Source organism: Eurosta solidaginis, chromosome 2 (assembly GCF_040869045.1).
Source record: "Eurosta solidaginis isolate ZX-2024a chromosome 2, ASM4086904v1, whole genome shotgun sequence".
Classification (NCBI taxonomy): Eukaryota; Metazoa; Arthropoda; class Insecta; order Diptera; family Tephritidae; genus Eurosta; species Eurosta solidaginis.
The window spans coordinates 133,368,672-133,390,459 of record NC_090320.1 but is presented as its reverse complement, the minus strand read 5'-3'; the positions used below and the strand labels follow the sequence as shown (position 1 = coordinate 133,390,459).

At 36.1% G+C, this 21,788-nt stretch overlaps 1 protein-coding gene across 16 annotated transcripts in view; it reads right to left on the bottom strand.

Annotated features, from left to right (window-relative positions):
• The window catches only part of LOC137240233 (protein abrupt-like), a 935,093-nt gene that overhangs the window by 219,539 nt on the left and 693,766 nt on the right, over positions 1-21,788 (bottom strand). For 14 of the 16 annotated variants that reach the window (XM_067766236.1, XM_067766230.1, XM_067766235.1 and 11 more), the window contains one exon: positions 11,995-12,651. The exons of 1 other annotated variant lie outside the window; for it this stretch is intronic. In XM_067766236.1, the coding sequence (XP_067622337.1) occupies positions 11,995-12,651 (657 nt within the window). Of the gene's footprint in view, positions 1-11,890; positions 11,908-11,994; positions 12,652-21,788 lie in introns of all 16 variants that reach the window. One more of the 16 variants, XM_067766238.1, reaches the window with a different exon arrangement.

Genomic DNA, 21,788 nt, shown 5'->3' with positions numbered 1-21,788 from the left:
AGTGAGTAATCCTTAATTCCATAGGCGGACGCCGTTTCGAGATATCGCCATAAAGGTGGACCAGGCGTGACCCTAGAATTTGTTTGTACCAGGGATGCACCTTAACGTTAAGCTAATCGTTTATCAAAAAATTTCCACCGTTTCCGTTGAAACACTTCGAAATATTATCGATAAAGAAATTATCAAAATAAATTGTATCTCGTTTTTAACCGAAACGAAAAGCTTTCGTTAACGTTAAAACCGTTAACAAAAACGTGATACTTTATGTTTGAATTGTGCTGGCAATGCTACAGCCATGGTGAAGCCTTAAGGTGGCAACAACGAGCGCACATACACACACAAACTCTATGTAATTTGTTTGTGTAATTCGTTGGTGGTAATGTCAAAAATACTCTGAGAAATGTTCGTACTGTCAAAATTCAAGAGAAAAGTTGCAATCAGCTTGGCTAATGCTTTCACCTTTAATGACTCCGCCATCAATCAGCTTTGCCAGCATAGTTTGAAATTAATAATCAACATAAACGATTTGATTTCGTTTTGATATGGCAGAAAACGAAACGAAATCATTTCGTTAATTTGACGATCTTAACGTTAATAAACGAAACGAAATGAGTTCGTTTCGTTTATTAACGTTGATTATCGTAACGAAATGATATCGTTTCGTTGGTTAAGCATGCCTGGTTTGTACAATATGGGCATCAAACGAAAGGTGTTAATGAGTATTTTAAAAGGGAGTGGGCCTTAGTTCTATAGGTGGACGCCGTTTCGAAATATCGCCATAAAGGTGGACCAGGGGTGACTCTAGAATGTGTTTGTACGATATGGGTATCAAATTAAAGGTATTAATGAGAGTTTTAAAAGGGAGTGGTGGTTGTTGTATAGGTGGTCGTATTTTCGAGATATCGCCATAAAGGTGGACCAGGGGTGACCCTAGAATTTGTTTGTACAATATGGGTATCAAAAGAAAGGTGTTAATGAGTATTTTAAAAGGGAGTAATCCTTAGTTCCATAGGTGGACGCCGTTTCGAGATATCGCCATAAAGGTGGAGCAGGGGTGGCCCTAGAATTTGTTTGTACAATATGAGTATCAAAATAAAGGTATTAATGAGTATTTTAAAAGGGAGTAATCCTTAGTTCCATATGTGGACGCCGTTTCGAGATATCGCCATAAAGGTGGGCCAGGGGTGACTCTAGAATTCGTTTGTGCAATATGGGTATCAAACGAAAGGAGTTAATGAGTATTTTAAAAGGGAGTGCGCCTTAGTTCTATAGGTGGACGCCTTTTCGAGGTATCGTAATAAAGGTGGACCAGGGGGACTCTAGAATTTGTTTGTACGATATGGGTATCAAATAAAAGGTGCTAATGAGTATTTTTAAAAGGGAGTGAGCCTTCGTTCTATAGGTGTTCGCCTTTTCGAGATATCGCCTTAAAGGTGGACCAGGGGTGACTTTAGAATATGTTTGTACGATATGGGTATCAAATGAAAAGTGTTAATGAGTATTTTAAAAGAGCGTGGGGCTTAGTTCTATAGGTGGACGTCTTTTCGAGATAACGCCATAAAGGTGGACCAGGGGTGACTCTAGAATGAGTTTGTACGATATAGGTATCAAATTAAAGGTATTAATAAGAGTTTTAAAAGGGAGTGGTGTGAAGGCGTTTTCCAGATATCGACCAAAATGTAGACCAGGGTGACCCAGAACATCATCTGTTGGATACCGCTAATTTATTTATATATGTAATACCTGCCAAGATTTTAAGGGTTTTTTAATCTGCCCTGCAGAACTTTTTCATTTTCTTCTACTTAATATGGTAGGTGGCACAACCATTTTATAAAGTTTTTTCTTAAGTTATATTTCGCGTCAATAAAACAATCCAATTACCTTACCATGTTTCATCCCTTTTTTCGTATTTGGTATAGAGTTATGGCATTTTTTTCTTTTTTCGTAATTTTCGATATCGAAAAAGTGGGCGTGGTCATAGTCGGATTTCGTTCATTTTTCATACCAAGATAAAGTGAGTTCAAGTAAGCACGTGAACTAAGTTCATTAAAGATATGTCGATTTTTGCTCAAGTTATCGTGTTAACGGCCATGCGGAAGGACAGACGGACGACTGTGTATAAAAACTGGGCGTGGCATCAACCGATTTCGCCCATTTTCACAGAAAACAGTTAGCGTCATAAAATCTATGCCCCTACCAAATTCCAAAAGGATTGGTTAATTTTTGTTCGACTTATGGCGTTAAAAGTATCCTATACAAATGAAATGAAAAAGGGCGGAGCCACGCCCATTTTGAAATTTTCTTTTATTTTTGTATTTTGTTGCACCATATCATTACTGGAGTTGAATGTTGACATAATTTACTTATATACTGTAAAGATATTAAATTTTTTGTAAAAATTTTACTTTAAAAAAATTTTTTTTTAAAAGTGGGCGTGATCCTTCTCTGATTTTGCTAATTTTTATTAAGCGTACATATAGTAATAGGTGTAACGCTCCTGCCAAATTTCATCATGATATCTTCAACGACTGCCAAATTACAGCTTGCAAAACTTTTAAATTACCTTCTTTTAAAAGTGGGCGGTGCCACGCCCATTGTCCAAAATTTTACTAATTTTCTATTCTGCGTCATAAGTTCAACTCATCTACCAAGTTTCGTCGCTTTAGCTGTCTTTTGTAATGAATTATCGCACTTTTTCGGTTTTTCGAAATTTTCGATATCGAAAAAGTGGGCGAGGTTATAGTCCGATATCGTTCATTTTAAATAGCGATCTGAGATGAGTGCTCAGGAACCTACATACCAAATTTCATCAAGATACCTCAAAATTTACTCAAGTTATCGTGTTAACGGACGGACGGACATGGCTCAATCAAATTTTTTTTCGATCCTGATTATTTTGATATATGGAAGTCTATATCTATCTCGATTCCTTTATATATGTACAAACAACCGTTATCCAATCAAACTTAATATACTCTGTGAGCTCTGCTCAACTGAGTATAAAAATGGGCCGGTTAATTTATTACTTCTCTTTAAAGTTTTTTTGTGCGCTACGAATTATTTTGGAACAATGTTTTAAGAATTTTGGTACAGACCAATATAGGTGAGGCCTGAGCGGTTTACAAAAACAATTGCGTGAAAGCGCTTATGAGGTGGCGATCCATGTTTCAACTAGTAAAAAATGAATTATAGTATTTCGGAATGAACATTTTTTCATAATGCACGCGTATAATCTTAGGTTCATTCCCTTTTAGAGATTTTTATACTTAGTTGAGCAGAGCTCACAGAGTAGAATATAATAACTATAAGATAGATATAGACTTCCATATATCAAAATCATCAGTATCGAAAAAATTTTGATTGAGCCATGTCCGTCCGTCCGTCCGCCCGTTAACACGATAACCTGAGTAAATTTTGAGGTGTCTTGATGAAATTTGGTATGTAGGTTCCTGGGCACACATCTCAGATCGCTATTTAAAATGAACGAAATCGGACTAAACCACGCCCACTTTTTCGATATCGAAAATTTCGAAAAACACAAAAAGTGCGATAATTCATTACCAAAGACGGATGAAGCGATGAAACTTGGTAGGTGAGTTGAACTTATGACGCAGAATAGAAAATTAGTAAAATTTTGGACAATGGGCGTGGCACCGCCCACTTTTAAAAGAAGGTAATTTAAAAGTTTTGCAAGCTGTAATTTGGCAGCCGTTGAAGATATCATTATGAAATTTGGCAGGAACGTTACTCCTATTACTATGTGTATGCTTAATTAAAATTAGCAAAATCGAAGAACGACCACGCCCACTTAAAAAAAATTTTTTTTAAGTCAAATTTTAACAAAAAATTTAATATTTTTACAGTATATTAGTAAATTATGTCAACATTCAACTCCAGTAATGATATGGTGCAACAAATGACAAAAATAAAAGAAAATTACAAAATGGCCGTGGCTCCGCCCTTTTTCATTTAATTTGTCTAGGATAATTTTAATGCCATAAGTCGAACAAAAATTTAACAATCCTTGTGAAATTTGGTAGGAGCTATTTTCTAGGACGATAACTGTTTTCTGTGAGAAAGGGCGGAATTGGTTGAAGCCACGCCCAGTTTTTATACATAGTCGACCGTCTGTCCTCGTCTGTCCTCTGCTCGGCCGTTAACAAGATAACCTGAGCAAAATCGATATATCTTTACTGAACTCAGTTCACGTACTTATCTGAAATCACTTTGTATTGGTATAAAAAATGGCCGAAATCCGACTATGACCACGCCCACTTTTTCGATTTCGAAAATTACGAAAAATTTAAAAAAAAATGCTATAATTCTATACCAAATACGAAAAAAGGGATGAAACATGGTAATTGGATTGGTTTATTGACGCAAAATATAACTTTAGAGAAAAACTTTGTAAAATGGGTGTGACACCTACCATATTAAGTAGAAGAAAATGAAAAAGTTCTGCAGGGCGAAATTAAAAGCCCTTGTAATCATGGCAGGAATACTGTTCGTGGTGTTAAATATATAAATAAATTAGCGGTACCCGAAAAATAATGTTCTGGGTCACCCTGGTCCACATTTTGGTCGATATCTTGAAAACGCCTTCACATATACAACTACCACCACTCCCTTTTAAAATCCCCATTAGTACTTTTAATTTGCTACCCATATCGTACAAACACATTATAGAGTCACCCCTGGTCCACCTTTATGGCTATATCCCGAAAAGGCGTCCACCCTAGAAATAAGGCCCACTCCCTTTTAAAACACTCATTATCACCTTCCGGTTGATACCCACATTGTACAAACGCATTCTAAGGTCACCCCTGGTCCACCTTTATGGCGATATCCCGAAAAGGCGTCCACCTATTGAACTTAAGGCCCACTCCCTTTTAAAATACTCATTAACACCTTTCATTTGATACCCATATTGTACAAATAAATTCTAGAGTCACCCCTGGTCCACCTTTATGGCGATATCTCGAAAAGGCATCCACCTATAGAACTAAGGCCCATTCCCTTTTAAAATACTCAATAACACCTTTCCTTTGATACCCATATCGTACAAACACATTCTAGAGGCACCCCTGGTCCACCTTTATGGTAATATCTCGAAAAGGCGTCCACCTATAGAACTAAGGCCCACGCGCTTTTAAAATACTCCTTAACACCTTTCATTTGATACACATATCGTACAAACAAATTCTAGAGTCACCCCTATTACACCTTTATGTCTATATCTCGAAAAGGCGTCCACCTATAGAACTAAGGCCCACTCCCTTTTAAAGTACTCATTAACACCTTTCATTTGATACCCATATCGTCCAAATAAATTCTAGAGTCACCCCTGGTCCACCTTTATGGTGATATCTCGAAAAGGCGTCCACCTATAGAACTAGGCCCACGCCTTTTAAACTTCTCATTAACATCTTTCATTTGATACCAATATCGTACAAACAAATTCTAGAGTCAGCCCTGGTCCATCTTTTTAGCGATATCTCTAAATGGCGTCCACCTATAGAACTATTAAAATACTCTTTGATACCTTCCATTTGATACACATGTCATAAAAACAGATTCCAGGGTTACCCTAGGTTCATTTTCCTACATGGTGATTTTCCCTTATTTTGTCTCCATAGCTCTCAGCTGAGTATGTAATGTTCGGTTACACCCGAACTTAGCCTTCCTTACTTGTTTTTTTTTTTGAGCTTATAAAAAAATAAATGCATGACACGATAAACTTAAAAGAGATTTGAGGCCGAGCTTCTCTTCTAATTTGCGCTGTGCTTCTTTTTAATTTTCCCTTTTTAAATTGGCGGGAAGGGACCTACGTGTTTTACGCCGACTCCGAACGGCATCTGCAAGGCCGACTAATTTTCACTGATAAGCTTTTCATGGCAGAAATAAACTCGAAGTGCTTGCCAAAAAGCTTTCTTCTTATTGACAAAGCTTATTTCTAAAATTTTGATGTTACTTTGCCCGGGGCGTGAACTCAGAATCTTCGGGGTTGTAGGCGGAGCACGCTACCAGCACAACACGGTGGCCGAGTTAATAATTTGTCATATTCACATACTAGACATTTTGTGCTCCTGGGGATGGATTCATTAACTATGGATTTTATTTACTTATTTATTTATTTAAACTTGAAATTGTTACATTTCGTACAGGCTAATTACTAGGCCAGGTCGATTTTTGGGGAGGCAAAAAAATCGCCCATTTGCTCTGTGAAAATCATATTCTAGGGATCAAAATAAGAAACTTTGTCGAAGGAACCATACCTCTAAAACGAATTCTTATGTCCCCCCCCCCCCCCCCCTTTGGGTCGTAGGGGCAAATTTTGAAAAATCCAATTTTGAAATGTAATAGAAAAAAATTAATAAAAATTATTAGAAGTTAGCGTTTTTACAACCCTTTTAAAACCAAGGCATCACTGTGATGCATTTGCATGTCGTAAACATAGTTGTGTGGGTTTTTTAGTCAACCATTTTAAAAAATGAAGGTATCACTGTGATACAATTACAGATCGTAAAATTGCTTGTGTTGTTTTTTTTAAGCCACCACAAGACACAGCGGGTAGAATTGAAATTGCCCCTACCCAAAACTTCGACCCAAAGTGTGGGACATCAGAATTCGTTTTAGAGGTATGGTTCCTTCGGCAAAGTTTCTTACTTTGATCCCTAGAATACGATTTTCACAGAGCAATGAGCGATTTTTAAATCGACCCGCCCTACTAATTACAAATGTAGGCAAATACCAACTAACTTAAATGGTCATTAAGTAGCATTTTAAACCTATTTTCACAAAAGGAGCAATCCAAAACTGAAGAATTCGGAAGCAAATTGAACTCTTTAAGAGCTCTGACAACAGGAGCATTAGCAGCATAATTGGTCCTCGCCAGCATGTGGCATGATTCCTTAAACAAATATTAGCAATAAGAAAGAAAATACGTTCAATTAAAAAGGGGCAGTCCACCACCCCAGATATCAAATTAAAAATGAAAGTTAGCGATAAGAAGGTTCTCCTACAATTTAGTATCTTAAGGCCGATAAGTAAACATCTAGACTCATAAGCGGGAACTGGAAGCTCAAAAAGGAGGGGTCGCAGAGCGTACTTAATAAAAAGTTTCTCAAATCTCACCTGAACTAATATGACAAGAATAATGCGGACGCCAAACAAAAGCTGCATATTCTAGTTTCGAGCGTACCAGTGAAGTAAAGAGTGTCTTTAAAGTATACGGATCAGAGAAATCTGAACTGAAACGTCTGACAAAAGCCAGCATAGAGTACGACTTAGCTATGGTGTAGTTAAGATGGCTATGAAAAGTACACTTGGAATCAAAGACCACCCCAAGATCAGTGATTTTAGAAACAATGTCTAGTTGTGAGCCACCAATAAGATATGAAGTAGGGATAAGAGTACGGGACTTGGAATAGGGCACATGGGAGCATTTTTTAATATTTAAGGGGAGCATATTTTTCTGACACCAAGCTACAATATTGTCAAGATCACTCTGAAGTTTCGCCGAGTCAGAGGAACACGTTATATTGCTGAAAATCTTCATGCCATCAGCATACAAGAGAAATTTAGAATATTTAAAACAAGTAGTAATATCATTGATGAACATCACAAAAAGAATCGGACCCAAAATATTTCCTGAAGAACCCCAGAGGAGGCATTGAAAGAATACGAGGACACCCCATCAACTACAACTTCACAAGATCGATTAGAAAGATACGATTTAATCCAATTTAAAAAATTTGAAAAACCCATCATTACTCAAGTCAGGGTCAGCCTCGAAATTCGTACTGAAAAAATCTGCAAAAACATTTGCAGCATCTAAAGCCGAATCCGCTTGCGTATCTTTGTAAAATAAAGCCGAGGGAATACTAGAACACGATCTCTTTGACTTCACATAACGCCAAAAAGCCTTCGGATTCACTTTAAGATCGTCTTCAAATTTACTTATATAATTCCGCTTCAAAACTTTGCTCAATGACTTAAAGTCTTTCAAATATTTTAAATACAATTCTTTGTAAGTAGGAGACCTGGATTTTTTTAATTTTTTGAAAAACTTGTTTCGCAAATTCTTCACTTTTTTCAACTCTTTTGTGAACCAAGAAATTTTGTAAACCTTTTTTTTACACTCGGAATATGTTCACAACAAATGCAATTTAAATTATTCTTAAAAATATTAAAACAACCGGTAGCTTCAACCTCAGCAAATAGCGAATCCCAATCAATAGACTCAATTGCCGTATTAACAGCACCAACATCGTAATTTTTAAAACAAAATTTGGAAAGTGAATCTTCTACGTAATAAGTATTAAACTCATAAAATTTCAAATGGATAACAAGCGGTACATGATGGGGACCAGGAGTGGACAAAGGGTCTAGACATTCCTGGAGGCAAAAATTCATATTATCACATACAAATATGAGATCTAATATTCTATTAAGACTGTTGTTAAAACTGTTAATCTGACTAAGGTCACATCTTGAGAAGCCGTCAATCAAATAGGTTTCAGCAAACGCATTTGAAGACTTATGAAGAAGCCCCCGACTATTATCAAAAGTAGACCATTCTAGATTACTGAGGTTGAAGTCGCCAAAAACGCAAAAATTTTCATGACTAGATGCTAAAGCTAAAATTTTATCAACATGCTCTTTATAAAGTAAATCGCTACTAGTAGGCGGTACATAAGTAGCACAAATTAAAAGTTTAGAAACTCCATGAACAGAAACGCAAAGCATATCTAAAAGAGAATCAGCATTCGGCAATGGCACCAAAGTCGCTCGAAATTTTCGTCGAATCGTAATTAAAATGCCTCCTCCTCTAGACAGACCAGTTTTTAATGCATCGCGATCTTTACAAAATACGCAGAATAAATTTTCATCGAAAAATTCACCATCCATAAAATTGTTATTTATCCAAGTATCGACAATAACAAAGATGTCATAATCCAAGTTTGAACTCATCGTATAGGGTAAGACTTGTTTCTTAGACCTGATACGCTTTGAAAATAAATTTTAAGATCCTTGAAAGAATGAATATTAGCTACATCCCGTGTCGAGGTTTGCATAGAAATATTTAAACGGTTCCTTGTACTATCTGACCCAACCGATTGCCATTGGGCATCGGTTGAACCTTGTGGTTTTTTGAACGGAAATTAAAAGGACGCACAGCAATATTTGAAGACCATAACTCAGTCACCAATAGCTTAGGTAGTGTACTTTCCTCAACACCCAATTTAAAATTTATATATCGCAGAGAATTGGGATCCACGCCAATCTTCACCAACGGAAAACAAGCAATGGAGTTAACATCAATGCCCGTATATTGAGAAATATGAAATTTTAATTTATCGGATGTGACCGAGGCAGAGAAAGAGGAAATATGCAGCCACTTCCTTTTTGAAACAGCACTTAAGTCACCATTAATGCCCGACCCAACAACTAAAGGTGACGCTAGGAAGCGCGAATTAATTTTATTACCATTATTGGGGGTGTGTTATCATTAGCATTGGCAGCATTATTGTTGCTTACGGCATTATCCGGCATTAAACTAGTACCTGTTGTACCTGCATCAGCATTATCATTGTTAAAAGCGCTTTCTTTGTTATGTTGTATTTTATTTTTAATTCTTCGTTTGCATTTTTTTTTATCTAGCACTGTCTTCCATTCGTTTTGGTTACCAACAACTGCAGGAAACGAAGAAGATTGCAAAGCAACGGCGTTAGAAATTGGCGTCACAGTTGAAATGTTGTTAGCAACAGCAGCATCGTTCGGCAACAACAACAACGGTGGATGAGCAGCAGTACCAGTACCAGCTGATAATACATCGGCAATAGCGGCGACGTCGACAGAGCCAGTAGCACCCGTTGGGGCGCACGCAGAGGCTGGCTGCATTGATGTAGCAGAGTTTTTTTTGTTTACACTACAGAAACTTTCAAATTGTGCGAGCAAATGAGATAATAAAGAATTATTTTCGTTGAGCTTACAGTGCAAGTCACGAACCTCAGCTTGAAGAGAATCGGTTTTATGACGTAAGCACTCATTGTCTTCGCGCAAAGCAGTCACAGCAGAAAGAAGTTGAGTGTTGACAATTTTCAACTCAGCAAAATTATTAACAATATCAGAGCGCGGAATTGGCATTTGCATTTGTGTGGCTTGTTGTCGGATGGAAACAAAAATTGCCTAAAATCAGGTAATTTTCATAGAGGCTTAAGATTAGCATCTTATTATATTAAAATTGAATAAGCTACAAAACTGCGTACTCGAAAAAATTCTTAGATGAAAGTTGAAAAATTTTTATGAAAATTCGCAAAATTTACAAGAAATAAAAAATCGTCATCCGATGACATGCTTACGTCTGCACGCTACGAATTTTCAATAAAAATGGCGCTTGATGCTTTCTGCTTGTGTGGTGGCCGGGCAAGCGCCAATCACCCGAAACGCACACAACTACACGTTGCTATGGTAACCATCAAGCAAATTTTGTGCGTTGCCCCGCAGCTTATATGTTATCGGCATTATTAAGATGATTGAAATCGGCAGTCATGTCACCAACAACACAATTAATATGATAAATTTCTCTGCAATTTTCACACTGCACTGAAATTTGAGCGCGCTCAACTCTGTGGCCATAGAAACAAGGCACAATAAATCAAAATTTAAAATATGATAAGCGCAGAAAAAAAGGCAAACAAGACTCAATGTCTCTAACACAATTTTTGATTGTTAAACGGCATTAAATAAAAAAGTTAAAAACTCAAAAATTAAACTAAAAATAGAAGAAAAACTCAGAGCACGGAAAAAACACAACCGTTCACGGTGACGTACTCGATTACTGTCAGGAGCTCAACATTTCTAGTAAGTAGTTTTAAAGTGTACACTGGAAATTAGGTATGTAAACTTTAAAATTCTGCTTCTGCAAAGCAAAGTTGTGAACAAGAACACTCACTGATAAAAACTTCGTGAATTTTCTTGACGGTCACTATTATGACATTCAAGTGCGTATGAGCATTATTGCCTGACTGTTTTGTTTTTATGGCGTTTCATAAATATTTGCTCACTAGGGGGACTCATTTAACCTTATAAATGCCTTATAAAGTGTGTAAACGTATAAATTGATCTAGTGCGTAAACGAAGTTTCAAATTTTGTATGAAAAATCATTTACCCAATTGTATAAATTTACGCGCACATTTCATGGTGTAAACGCGGTAAACTCAAAAGAATGCAACCTTGCAGACATAACTGCCGTCCTTTTCATCAGAAATCTCCAACATCAGCAAGTCATTAACAAAAATTTCTTAGTAAAGATGTTTTAGTTTTGATTTTTCACTCAATCTTAGCATTTTTTAATTTGCATAACAATAAAACATTTTTTTAGCAATAATACAGCTGATCGACAATTAACTTTATCAAGAATATTACTGGATGCATTCATATAACAGTATGTGTAAATGGATATAATTTTACACCTTATAAATTTATATGCTTCTATGAGTGCCCATACTGACATATGACTTTACATTGAGCGCTCTTTCAGCAAAACGGTGTGCACAATACCCTACAGAATGGCATGAAATTTTAAAGTGTAAATTTTGTGTGCAAATGAGTTTTAAATCAGTGAAGATTCTTCAATTTTTCACATTTAGAGAATTCAGCCCCAGGTTGAATATAACAAGGTTAATATTTAACTATTCCAAAATGGAAAGTACAGTATGCTGCACAATGTTACCATACAGAAAATGTGTCAGAATGGTAACCGAAAATGTGGCAAAAGTCAACTAATCGTAGCAAAGCGAGTAGTCGATTCCAAACGGGTTTAACCGCTAGCCGAATGAGTAAATTTTTCAAGAGCCTTACTGTGAATACGGAACGAAAACTTACCGCTGTTATTACAAAATCTGGAAAAAAACACAACTGCTATATTTTTCCTAAATTCAATTCAATTAATTTTAATGCAAGTATTCAGATATGCTGTTGCTACTCACCAAAAGTATTCTCAGTTATTAACTGCAGAAGGTGAAGATCTAAGAGAGGCTGGTTTGGTGTGCGCTGACTGACGGAAAGCTCTTTATGTTTTCTTAATGCAGCAGCTGCAGCAGCAATTGCGGCTTCATTTTGGAAACGGGCAGTTGTAGTACTATTCATTAAACTTTTTGGCGTGGTATCATCCCCGGTAGAAGTATTACAAAAGGTCGCTGCAGTTAAATCTTCTGCATCGTCCTCGGACTCAGAATTTTTTCCACAAGGTTGAATATTGTATTGACTGTTGTAAGTATAATCTGGGCAGCTTGCGTTGTTGCTATTGGCGGCAGAGGCACTGTCGTGTAACTCATCCGGTGAAATTTTTACTCCAACTTTCGCTAAAAGACGTGAAGCCAAAACAGGATCGAATGGACATGGCATCGGTAACACTGGTAAATCTTTCGTGGAAATTCCACGGTGTTGTCGCGACATATGGGAATGTAGTGAATTCCGAGATTTCGCAACAGTACCACATAAAACACACCTGTAACCTGGACATGCCGTGTGCTTATCCTCTAAATGAGTACGAAGTGTATGGGCAGACCTATATATTTTTCCGCATTTTGGGCAAGGACGTGGATCGGTGGCACGAACTCGTATTTCTACACAACGTTGAGAGCCTGCACGTGACAAAGCAAAGAAAGTTTTCATTATTTTAAAAATATATTATTCAGCTTTTCAGACATGTATTGTTTCAATATTTTATAATTTAAAACATAGGCTCTACGCTTAAATTTATAAATTCTACAAATCGCATGTTCGCCCCTTAAAACATTCGGGCTCCAAAGAGTCAGATATATCACATATATCACATTTATCAGAATTCCTATGGCGTAAAAACTTTAGAGCATGAGAATCTGCACAAATCCTGTCTTGAGTTATAGCTTCAAAAATATAAACTTTGACTCAAACCTTGCACCAACCTGGGATAGTGGTAAATGAAGCAAATTTGCTAAACTTTGTATCAGGACGAAGAATTCTAAACCTGGAATCCTGTGGTTTTTAACACCAAAAATATGAAAATCATTGAGTAAATCACCTTCAAAGCAAACTTAAATAAATAAAATTCATGTATACTTTAAACTCAATAGACTGAATGAGTCCATAGTGAGTTTGCTCAACGATCAAACTGAAAAAACCCTATCATGACCTATGTAATAAAATATGTAACTTCGTCTTCTTGGTAAATATTAAAAGCTTTCTTTGACTGATAGGATCTGCAGCCTGAAGACCACAGGACACGAGCACAATACTCCTAAATGTGTTCCGCTTCTAGCCAGCATTTCCTACAATTTCTATCACTGACCGGGCCTAATTTAAGAGCATGTGATACTCGAAGGCAGTGTAAAGTGAGAATAACCATAATTTGCCTACAGGCCTTTTTTAGTGACAAGAGTAAATTTGTTAGTCTACGGTCAAGGGCCTATATACGATTTTCGTCACTTCTGCTCTTTTAATCTAGCCCGATCTTGAGCGCCTTTACACCAACCTTCCACCTCTATTGTACCCTAAGAGCCCATAGAAGCGCAGGTACGGGGTCAGGTAAGCTTTTCATCCAATATTTGATAACGTCAAGCTAACGCCTAGGCGAATTCGGGACCTATGCCTCTTTGTATATTAGACCATATTCTTCATTTCCACGTTGGTGGTCAGCCAGGAATTAAATACTCTGGTATGTACATATATTCCGAAGCGCCCGATCCATCAAAAAATTAATTGTAGGAAGCAATTTTCTACGTATAACAACTTCCACGTCATCTCCGTACTCCGAAGCTAAGAAGGTCTCGGGAAAACTTTCTACATTTTTGCTAGTTCTGGCATATGTAGCCGAAGTTCGGTTTTTTATTGCAACCTTGTTATTTGAGCTCTACACTTCCTTCTACTATTCGTCTTATCTAGCCGACTTTATAAATGGGTGTTTCAGGAAATGTGTAAACCAAGGTTAAAGAAATAAGTTTTGACGTAGATAATTTTATACACACGAAATATTGGGCTAATAAGTTGGCAGATAAAGAATATATTAATGGTTAATAGTCCACAATATGGAAATATATTTAGTAAAATATAAAGATTAGGAATAAATTGTTTGCAAGCTTTCGGACGCAGTTTACTTAATAAGTTGGAACCATTTGGAATCAAAATTCATAGAGAAAAAGGACCAAGTTTGTTTTGTTTTTTTATTAATATACAAATAATTGGCCACTTGAAATAAATGTCAAATTCATTTCAAATGTATAATTTTAAATTATTTTCATGGTTTCTTTTATACGATTTGCTTGAAATCATAGCACATACGACAAATAGGAGACAATGTGAATTGTCTAAATATAGTAGCTTCAAAAATATGATTTAATTTAAATTGCACAAATAAACATAAAAAGTGTTTTTGATATAAAGTTTTTATATTTCTAGGAATAATCTGCCTTACACCAACCAAATGTTGTGGACTTAGTTTTGCTCACATAGTTTTAAGTTCCAGCGTGGTGGTGTTAACCGAGTGCAGTTGGGCTTAATTAAGGCACGGTTCAAAAAATTTCCGTTCTGCAATTCTTCGAAGCATTTTTATAGATGGGAAAATGTTCGTTTTAAAACATCCATACAAGGCCTCAGATTACAATTTAGAAGTTTGGAAGTCTCTATTGTGTAATACCTAAATGAAACTGGTTTACCTCTGGTTGAAATACTGTGGAAACATTGAACAAAATATCAAGCTCTAGGTCAGACAAAGTATATAAAATGAAACAACAGACTAATTTCTATACAAAACCACATATTTGTCAGTTGTTTTAACTATCGATGTTTCGACTTATTTATGAAGTCGTGTTCAATAGTGGAATTCACTAACTTTTTTAACATTTGCCATCGCTTTATTTGCGAACCGATAACTATAACGATTTCGTTATTCAGTAACTATTTTGTATCGATATTTGTTTATCGACGATCAGCTGCGTTGTTAAATAAACGGCAAATAAATTGGCTGCGTTAAAAATGACGAAATTAATATTTCTGGCAATTTTAGTTAAAAAAGAAAACCGGAACTTTAATGAAACACTTTCAAACACGAAAAGCTGCTTTATAAATCAAATGGCGTTTGAGTATTTGGCGTACGTTTTATCAGAAGATGAAGAATTACTAAGTCCATCGCCATTGGACAGACACCTTCTTAGAGAAGTAGAGAACCCATTCCACTTGAATGCAACGGAGTTTTGAAAGCTGTACCGACTCACCCCAGACTTGGCTCATGATATTATTTCTCCACTTGATGATCAGTTAAGGGGTACAAGAATATCTGCGATATCAACAAGGAAAAAAAAAGAAATGAATAATGCATTTACTTACTTTTTGTTAAAATATATACAAACTTGCGCAATAATGACTTTTAAAAGCAGTTAGTATACGAAATTTATTTATTTTTGACATTCCTTTTGTGCTTTTCGCACCTTTCTACTATTAAAACGAAATTTAAATGTCTCGTTAAAACTAAGTTAGGCACAATCAATAAGGCAAGCAACAAAATCGTTAATTTAAATCTCGACAAATCGCATCATTATAAGTTAGTGAATTCCACTGCAGGTGTGAAAAACGAGTTGCATAAAACCAAAGATTATAAAAACTTTGCAAATACACATGTAGTGTACTTTTATTGTATTGTTCTTGTTATTTTAAATTTAATACAACTTAACTCATGTTTCACTTTGAATTGTTTTAATACTTATCAAGTTATTTAAATATTTATTTTCAAATGTTTCTTTCAAAAATTTTCATTCGGTCGTAATATATAAAATTCAAATAATAACATAATTTTAGGAGTGAACAAAAAAAAAATATCTTTTCTTATAAATTAATAGTCGTAAATTTATGCCAATACAACACACATTCTTGAATGTATCCGTTCGACTAGTTTAACAATTTAAAAGATATACATAAGTAAAGAGAAAGAGTATGTTAACAATTAAGAAACGTAATTGTAAAAAAATATTATACCAACAATAATACATTGACTTCTGATGACAACATACAAACGGACAAAATTTTCTTATCACGGACCACTGTTGTTGCTTATAAGTTTTTTATAAGCATAGGCGCACTTGTCTGTATCTGCTTTAAAGTTCATGCGTTGATGTATTGCTACAGTTTCCAAATCATAGGCATGGCCTCGCAATGTTATGTTATGTTAAAGCCATTGTTCACTCATTAGGGTGGTCCCTATATTTTACGTTTGATTCATGTGCGGAAATTCTTCTATTTAACACAGAGACATAATATTTATAAGTTTTGTCGCATAATCGTTGCTTTATAATAATTTTTTAATGAACATTTAATTTTTGTTCAATAATATTACTTTGTCAACGTTTAGCTTTTATTTTTCCTTCAAATATTATTCGTCAGCGTTTATTTTTTAAGTTGCTTGATAATTATTTTGATCAATAAATGTCTTTTTTCGTTGGCATTACAGGTTGTAATTTTAATAGAATTTGGAGTGGATATTATTGTTTTCTTTGCTTTTTAGTTTTCGAACTCTCATTTGGTATGGTTCGCATAATTTAAGATGATGTACCATTTTATACGCAGTTTGTTTTCGGGCTATCTACTGCTACAATGAGCAAGATGTCGGATGCTCTCAAGGATTTGTATATGAAGAAAATCTGGCCGAATAGTGGCGTTTATGGTTTGGTTCAGCCTTTGCTATCTGAGATAAAACTCACGTTACGTAAAAAGTCATCAAGGAGGGAATGATCGGCATCACCCTGGTGACCACATTGATGGTGATTTCCATAAATTAAAAAAAGTGAAGGACTTAATATGGTAATTTGACTAAGTGGAGAATTGAAAACTGAGTTTCCCTCACCTTTGACGCGCCTTTATCTATGGGTATCAGTATTACTAATTGGTAATATTTCCTTATTGATATTAGAGAAAAATTGAAAAGTTTACAAATGGCGATGGTTACTGGGACATGTTTCTGAATTTCACTTCTTCATCAGCTAGGTTTTCGGGAGCTGAGTATTGAACTCGAATCTCCAACATTCATACTTCATACTAGTGTAAAGGCACTTTGAAAGCTTTGTAACATTTGTATGAATTTTTACAGTATGTGTTTTTTAATACTTCCGCTGTTACTATTATATCTATGTTATCATATATATTTAATTAGCGAGATAATTGTATGAATTTTATTTAAGTAGCGAAACACATGTATAAAGGAAATTATCTAGATATGTTGGATATATCCTTAAAGTTTTGGTATCTGAGGAACTCAATATAAAAAATTCTTTTGAACTCAAAGAAAAAATTCACACCATAAATGTGACCGACGACGACATGCTGGTGTCGCTCGATGTAGTATCATTGTTCACTAATATACCTACTATGCTCGCGACCAAAATAATAATAAACAAATGGGAAGAGATCTACAGAAGTAATTACATCACAAAAAAACAATTTCTGGAATTATTGAACTTTTGTTTAAAAGTTAATAATTACACTCTCCTTTTATAGCCGACTTGGTGATGAATGATCTATTAAATGACACTATGGCAGAACTTAAAGAAAGGTCAAATATAAATATAAAATTCTTATGCAAATAAGTGGATGATATGTTTGCTATTGTGAAGAGAAAAACCTTAGATAAAATCCTACATACCCCCGACAAGTACCACAACAAACTCAATTTCACGGTGGAAGTTGAACATATTGACAACATCCCCTTTCTAGACACACGTATCTGCGGAATGGATAATAAACTTGTGCTAGATTGGTATACAAAACCCACTTCATCTGGGCGCTTAATTAACTATTGTTCAGCCCAGTCCTTTAAATATAAAAAAAAAATTTTGGGATAAGAATTTGAACAAAATCACTAAAACATTGATACAAAATAATTACCCTCACACACTCAAACACATACAAAATCGAGTAAAACAGGAAATGGAACAGATTAAACAAAAAATAAACAACTCTACAGAAAATACCAATGGCAGGCCTAAACAATATTATAGGGTAACAGATATACCTAGGCTAACAGACAATTATGACAAAAGCTTACTCAAAAACAAAGACAACATATGTTTGACATATAAATCTAATATAACCCTGTCGAGTATCTATACCAAAACAAAAACGCCGATTCCAGCTACACAACAAAACAATGTAGTTTACGAAATCGAATGTAAGGAACAGAACAGAACTTGTAATAAAAGATACATAGTGTAACAAATTTAGGGAAACTCCGCTTATTTTACACCTTCTGCAAACGATCGAATCGCTAAATTGTCGAAAAATAACACTAATATTCAATAATGCAAAATGCTCTTTATTAGACTACTTTGAGAGTACTTCACAATAACTCTTACTTCACAACTAATTGCGGGTTTAAATCAAACGGCTTACTAACTACTCAGCTTTCGCTGCTTTTATACTCTCTGTTGCCTCCTCCACGCATTTATCCTACGGTCTAGTAACTTCGCGAACTTCATGCTTGGTTACCAGCCATATATATACATATACAATATTTGTAGTTTATAATCTCTCGCCTAGCCATATGCGTGTGTATATGTGAGTACTACTTCGCCTGATGGTGAGTATCTCTCTGCTGCTGATGATATTGATTTGTTACGTACATACAAGTGGCTGCTTATTATCGGATTAGGGATGTTAGAATCACTTAGTGGTGTGAATATTCGTCACACTGCCCTCCACCTAATCCTGATCGTCCCGATCAGACAAATCGCTCGATCTAACCGCTGCTAGCCTCTGCAAATTAACCACCCTTCTATTTCGTGGTTTCCCAATGGTTTGTATGAGGTATATGCTATCACTGATCCTCTTCACAACTTTGTACGGACCTTCCCAACTGTACCAAAATTTGGATGGAACATCTTTCCGCCGGTGTGGGTTGTATAGCAGTACCAAATCTCCCTCAAAGAAACCTACCGAATTATTGTTCTTGTCGTACCTGTGTTTCAACCCTCTACACATTATCCTAGACCGTTCCCTCACACTCTGTTGTTTGGCCAATGAACTACTTCGAAGAGCTTGCGCTTTACGGATTGGCTTCACAATAGTAGTGCGCCCTGGCTTGAAACCACCCTTGCATTCTCTCTGGGAAATTCTTTCGTTCGTTTTAGTGCATCCATTAGGGTTTTTCAGTGCCAGTGTTTTTCTCGCGAGTACCTTCGGTTTAGATTTGTTTGGCCCACTCATTCCACCAACTTTTGCCCGATTTACTTTCTTTGACTTTTGTGGTCTCTGTTGAATCTCCTCCACCAGCACTCGCTTACTGCTGAACCCTTTCTCCAAACTGAAATTAAGTGGTATATCCTGGTTCTTGTAGCGCATATTCCTTCTTTGCATGTCGATCATGATGTCATGCTCAAATAAGAAGTCCACTCCCAATATGACTTCATCAACAATCTCCGCCGCAACGAATTTGTGTAGAATCGTGAACTTTCCAATTAAGACCTCACATACCACTTCTCCTTGGACTTGGTTATACTCGCCAGTGACCGTACGCAACCTTGCTCCAGGTAATGGCTTTACTCTCCTGTTGACCAAATCAGATCGGATTAAGATGAGAAGCGCCCATATCTACAGTCAGTACACGTTCTTTGCCATCCACATTTCCTTTGACGGTAAGACTGCTCGATTTTCTTCCAATTTGCGAGATAGATATCACTTTCAACACATTCAACTCACTTCCGACTCACTGTATCTGTTTGACCGATGCGAGAAATTCTTGATTAAATAGAATTGAGGATAAAATCGGGTTTGGTATTGTTGCATGCTGGTCGAACTCTGCTCCATTTTCGCAAGCGACGGTAACCGTATTCATTGCCCGTAAATTGTTCAAAAACGTTTCGGCGGCATCTCGTTGGCTCGTCCGTCGGCTTGGTCAAGCAATTTTCCTGAACACACACAGCGGTTCGGTGGCTCATAAGCTGCACGCAGCGTTTTCACCAACTTTTTGATATTAATCGAATCAGCTACTTGGAACGGTACATTGCAACCATAAAAAAACAACGCTGTGAGCGACTCAAGCTGATTTTTTTCGGCCGGCTTCACTTCATCCATAAAACGTTTCAATTTTTGATGCTTCGGTGTCGATGTTCTAAATTGCAATGTTGACCGCTAAATTGAAATTAATTCAAAAAAATCAGTCCACTACCTACTGTACATTATAAATATAAAAAATAACTTACATGATGTAAATTAGAACTTAATCTTGAACTCGGACGTGAATCTTCGCTGTCAGTGACAAGTGCTTGCAATTCGCTGCTTACTGAGTCAATGACTATATCGTTGGCAGATGGGCATTGTCAGCAGATTCGTTTTCTTCAATGTTGTCGAAACAACACTTTTCACTACAAAACATATAGATATCCAAAACATATAGATATCCAAAAACTTGAAATTAAATTCACAAAAACATTAGAAAAATTAACATTACCGATGGCTTAGTAAACCTGCTTTTGTGGTGTATTTGATGAGTTTTGAGCAATTGATACATTTTTCCGCAATTCTTCCATTGTTTTCAATCTTTTCATAACCAGTCCATTGGTCGTGCATTGGTCGGCCTCTGGCGATGTCGATGGTAATGATTTGCCACCTTCTGACATTAACCTTTAAATGCGCTTGCCATTTTTAAAATAAATAACGAATAATTCGATAATTTTTACGATAAATGATGTACAAAATAAAGATGCAAATGATGAAATTATGAGTACGACAGCGGCAGGAAAACTCACGGTTTGACAGTGTAGTTGACATTCCAATTTGATTATGTTTATGCCGATATTAGTGCTCATACTTCGCTGATGCATACATATATAGGCACGAGCCGAAATGTAGTAAAAGAAACAAGAGAAAGAAAGGAGATGAATATATTCATACACTTCTCACATTCTCTTGTTTTGTTACACTTCGAATCACGCATTTTGGATGTGAACAAGCGAAGAACATGTATGTAGATGCATTCAAGACTTGAAGCGAGTAAAAAGGATATTTGAATGAGTCATCCTCCAAGTTTTTGAAGTTTTGAGAGTTTTCGACAAGCACAAGGTTTTCGATATGTCGAAAAGTAGAATACAGTTTTGGACGTAGGATACATACAAGGCCTACAAATCGTTGTCGAATACCAACCGTGACAAGCAGAGAAAATCATGCGAGTCAAGTAACCAATAGCCAGCAAAGCGACAACGAACATACGCACGAACAATAGCAAAGCAGAGTGCCGCTACCAAATTTAAGCAACAGCGAACACACGCATGAACATGGTAAAATGCACGGCCGATATTGGAAAGCGCGGCATGCATATGGACAAGCATACAAACATATGAACGGCAGTAGGGACCAGTGCACGGACTTTACCACTTTATTGGTAGATCTCCCAACTTTTTAGTCCATTTTCATTTTCTACCACTTCTACCACCAATGCCCAAAAATCTACCAAAATTTGCCTTTATAAGGAAATTAAGAGACGATTCAATTTCGAAGACGAAAAATTACGAAATTACAAAAATTACATTCATCTAGTCAAATGACAACGCTTGTTCCCTTACTTAAAGCTTTTCCATTTCACAAGACAACGAATGGCGAACATTAATGTTGTATAAGAACAAAATATAAGAGATATTTTCCGACGATATTCTTAAACGATGGATAAACTTGGGAACTGAAAAGAGTCTTTTAGAAGAAAATTTGTTTGAAATTTTGAGTGAATAAATATGCTCCTTAACAATATTACCTCACAGTAGTGCAG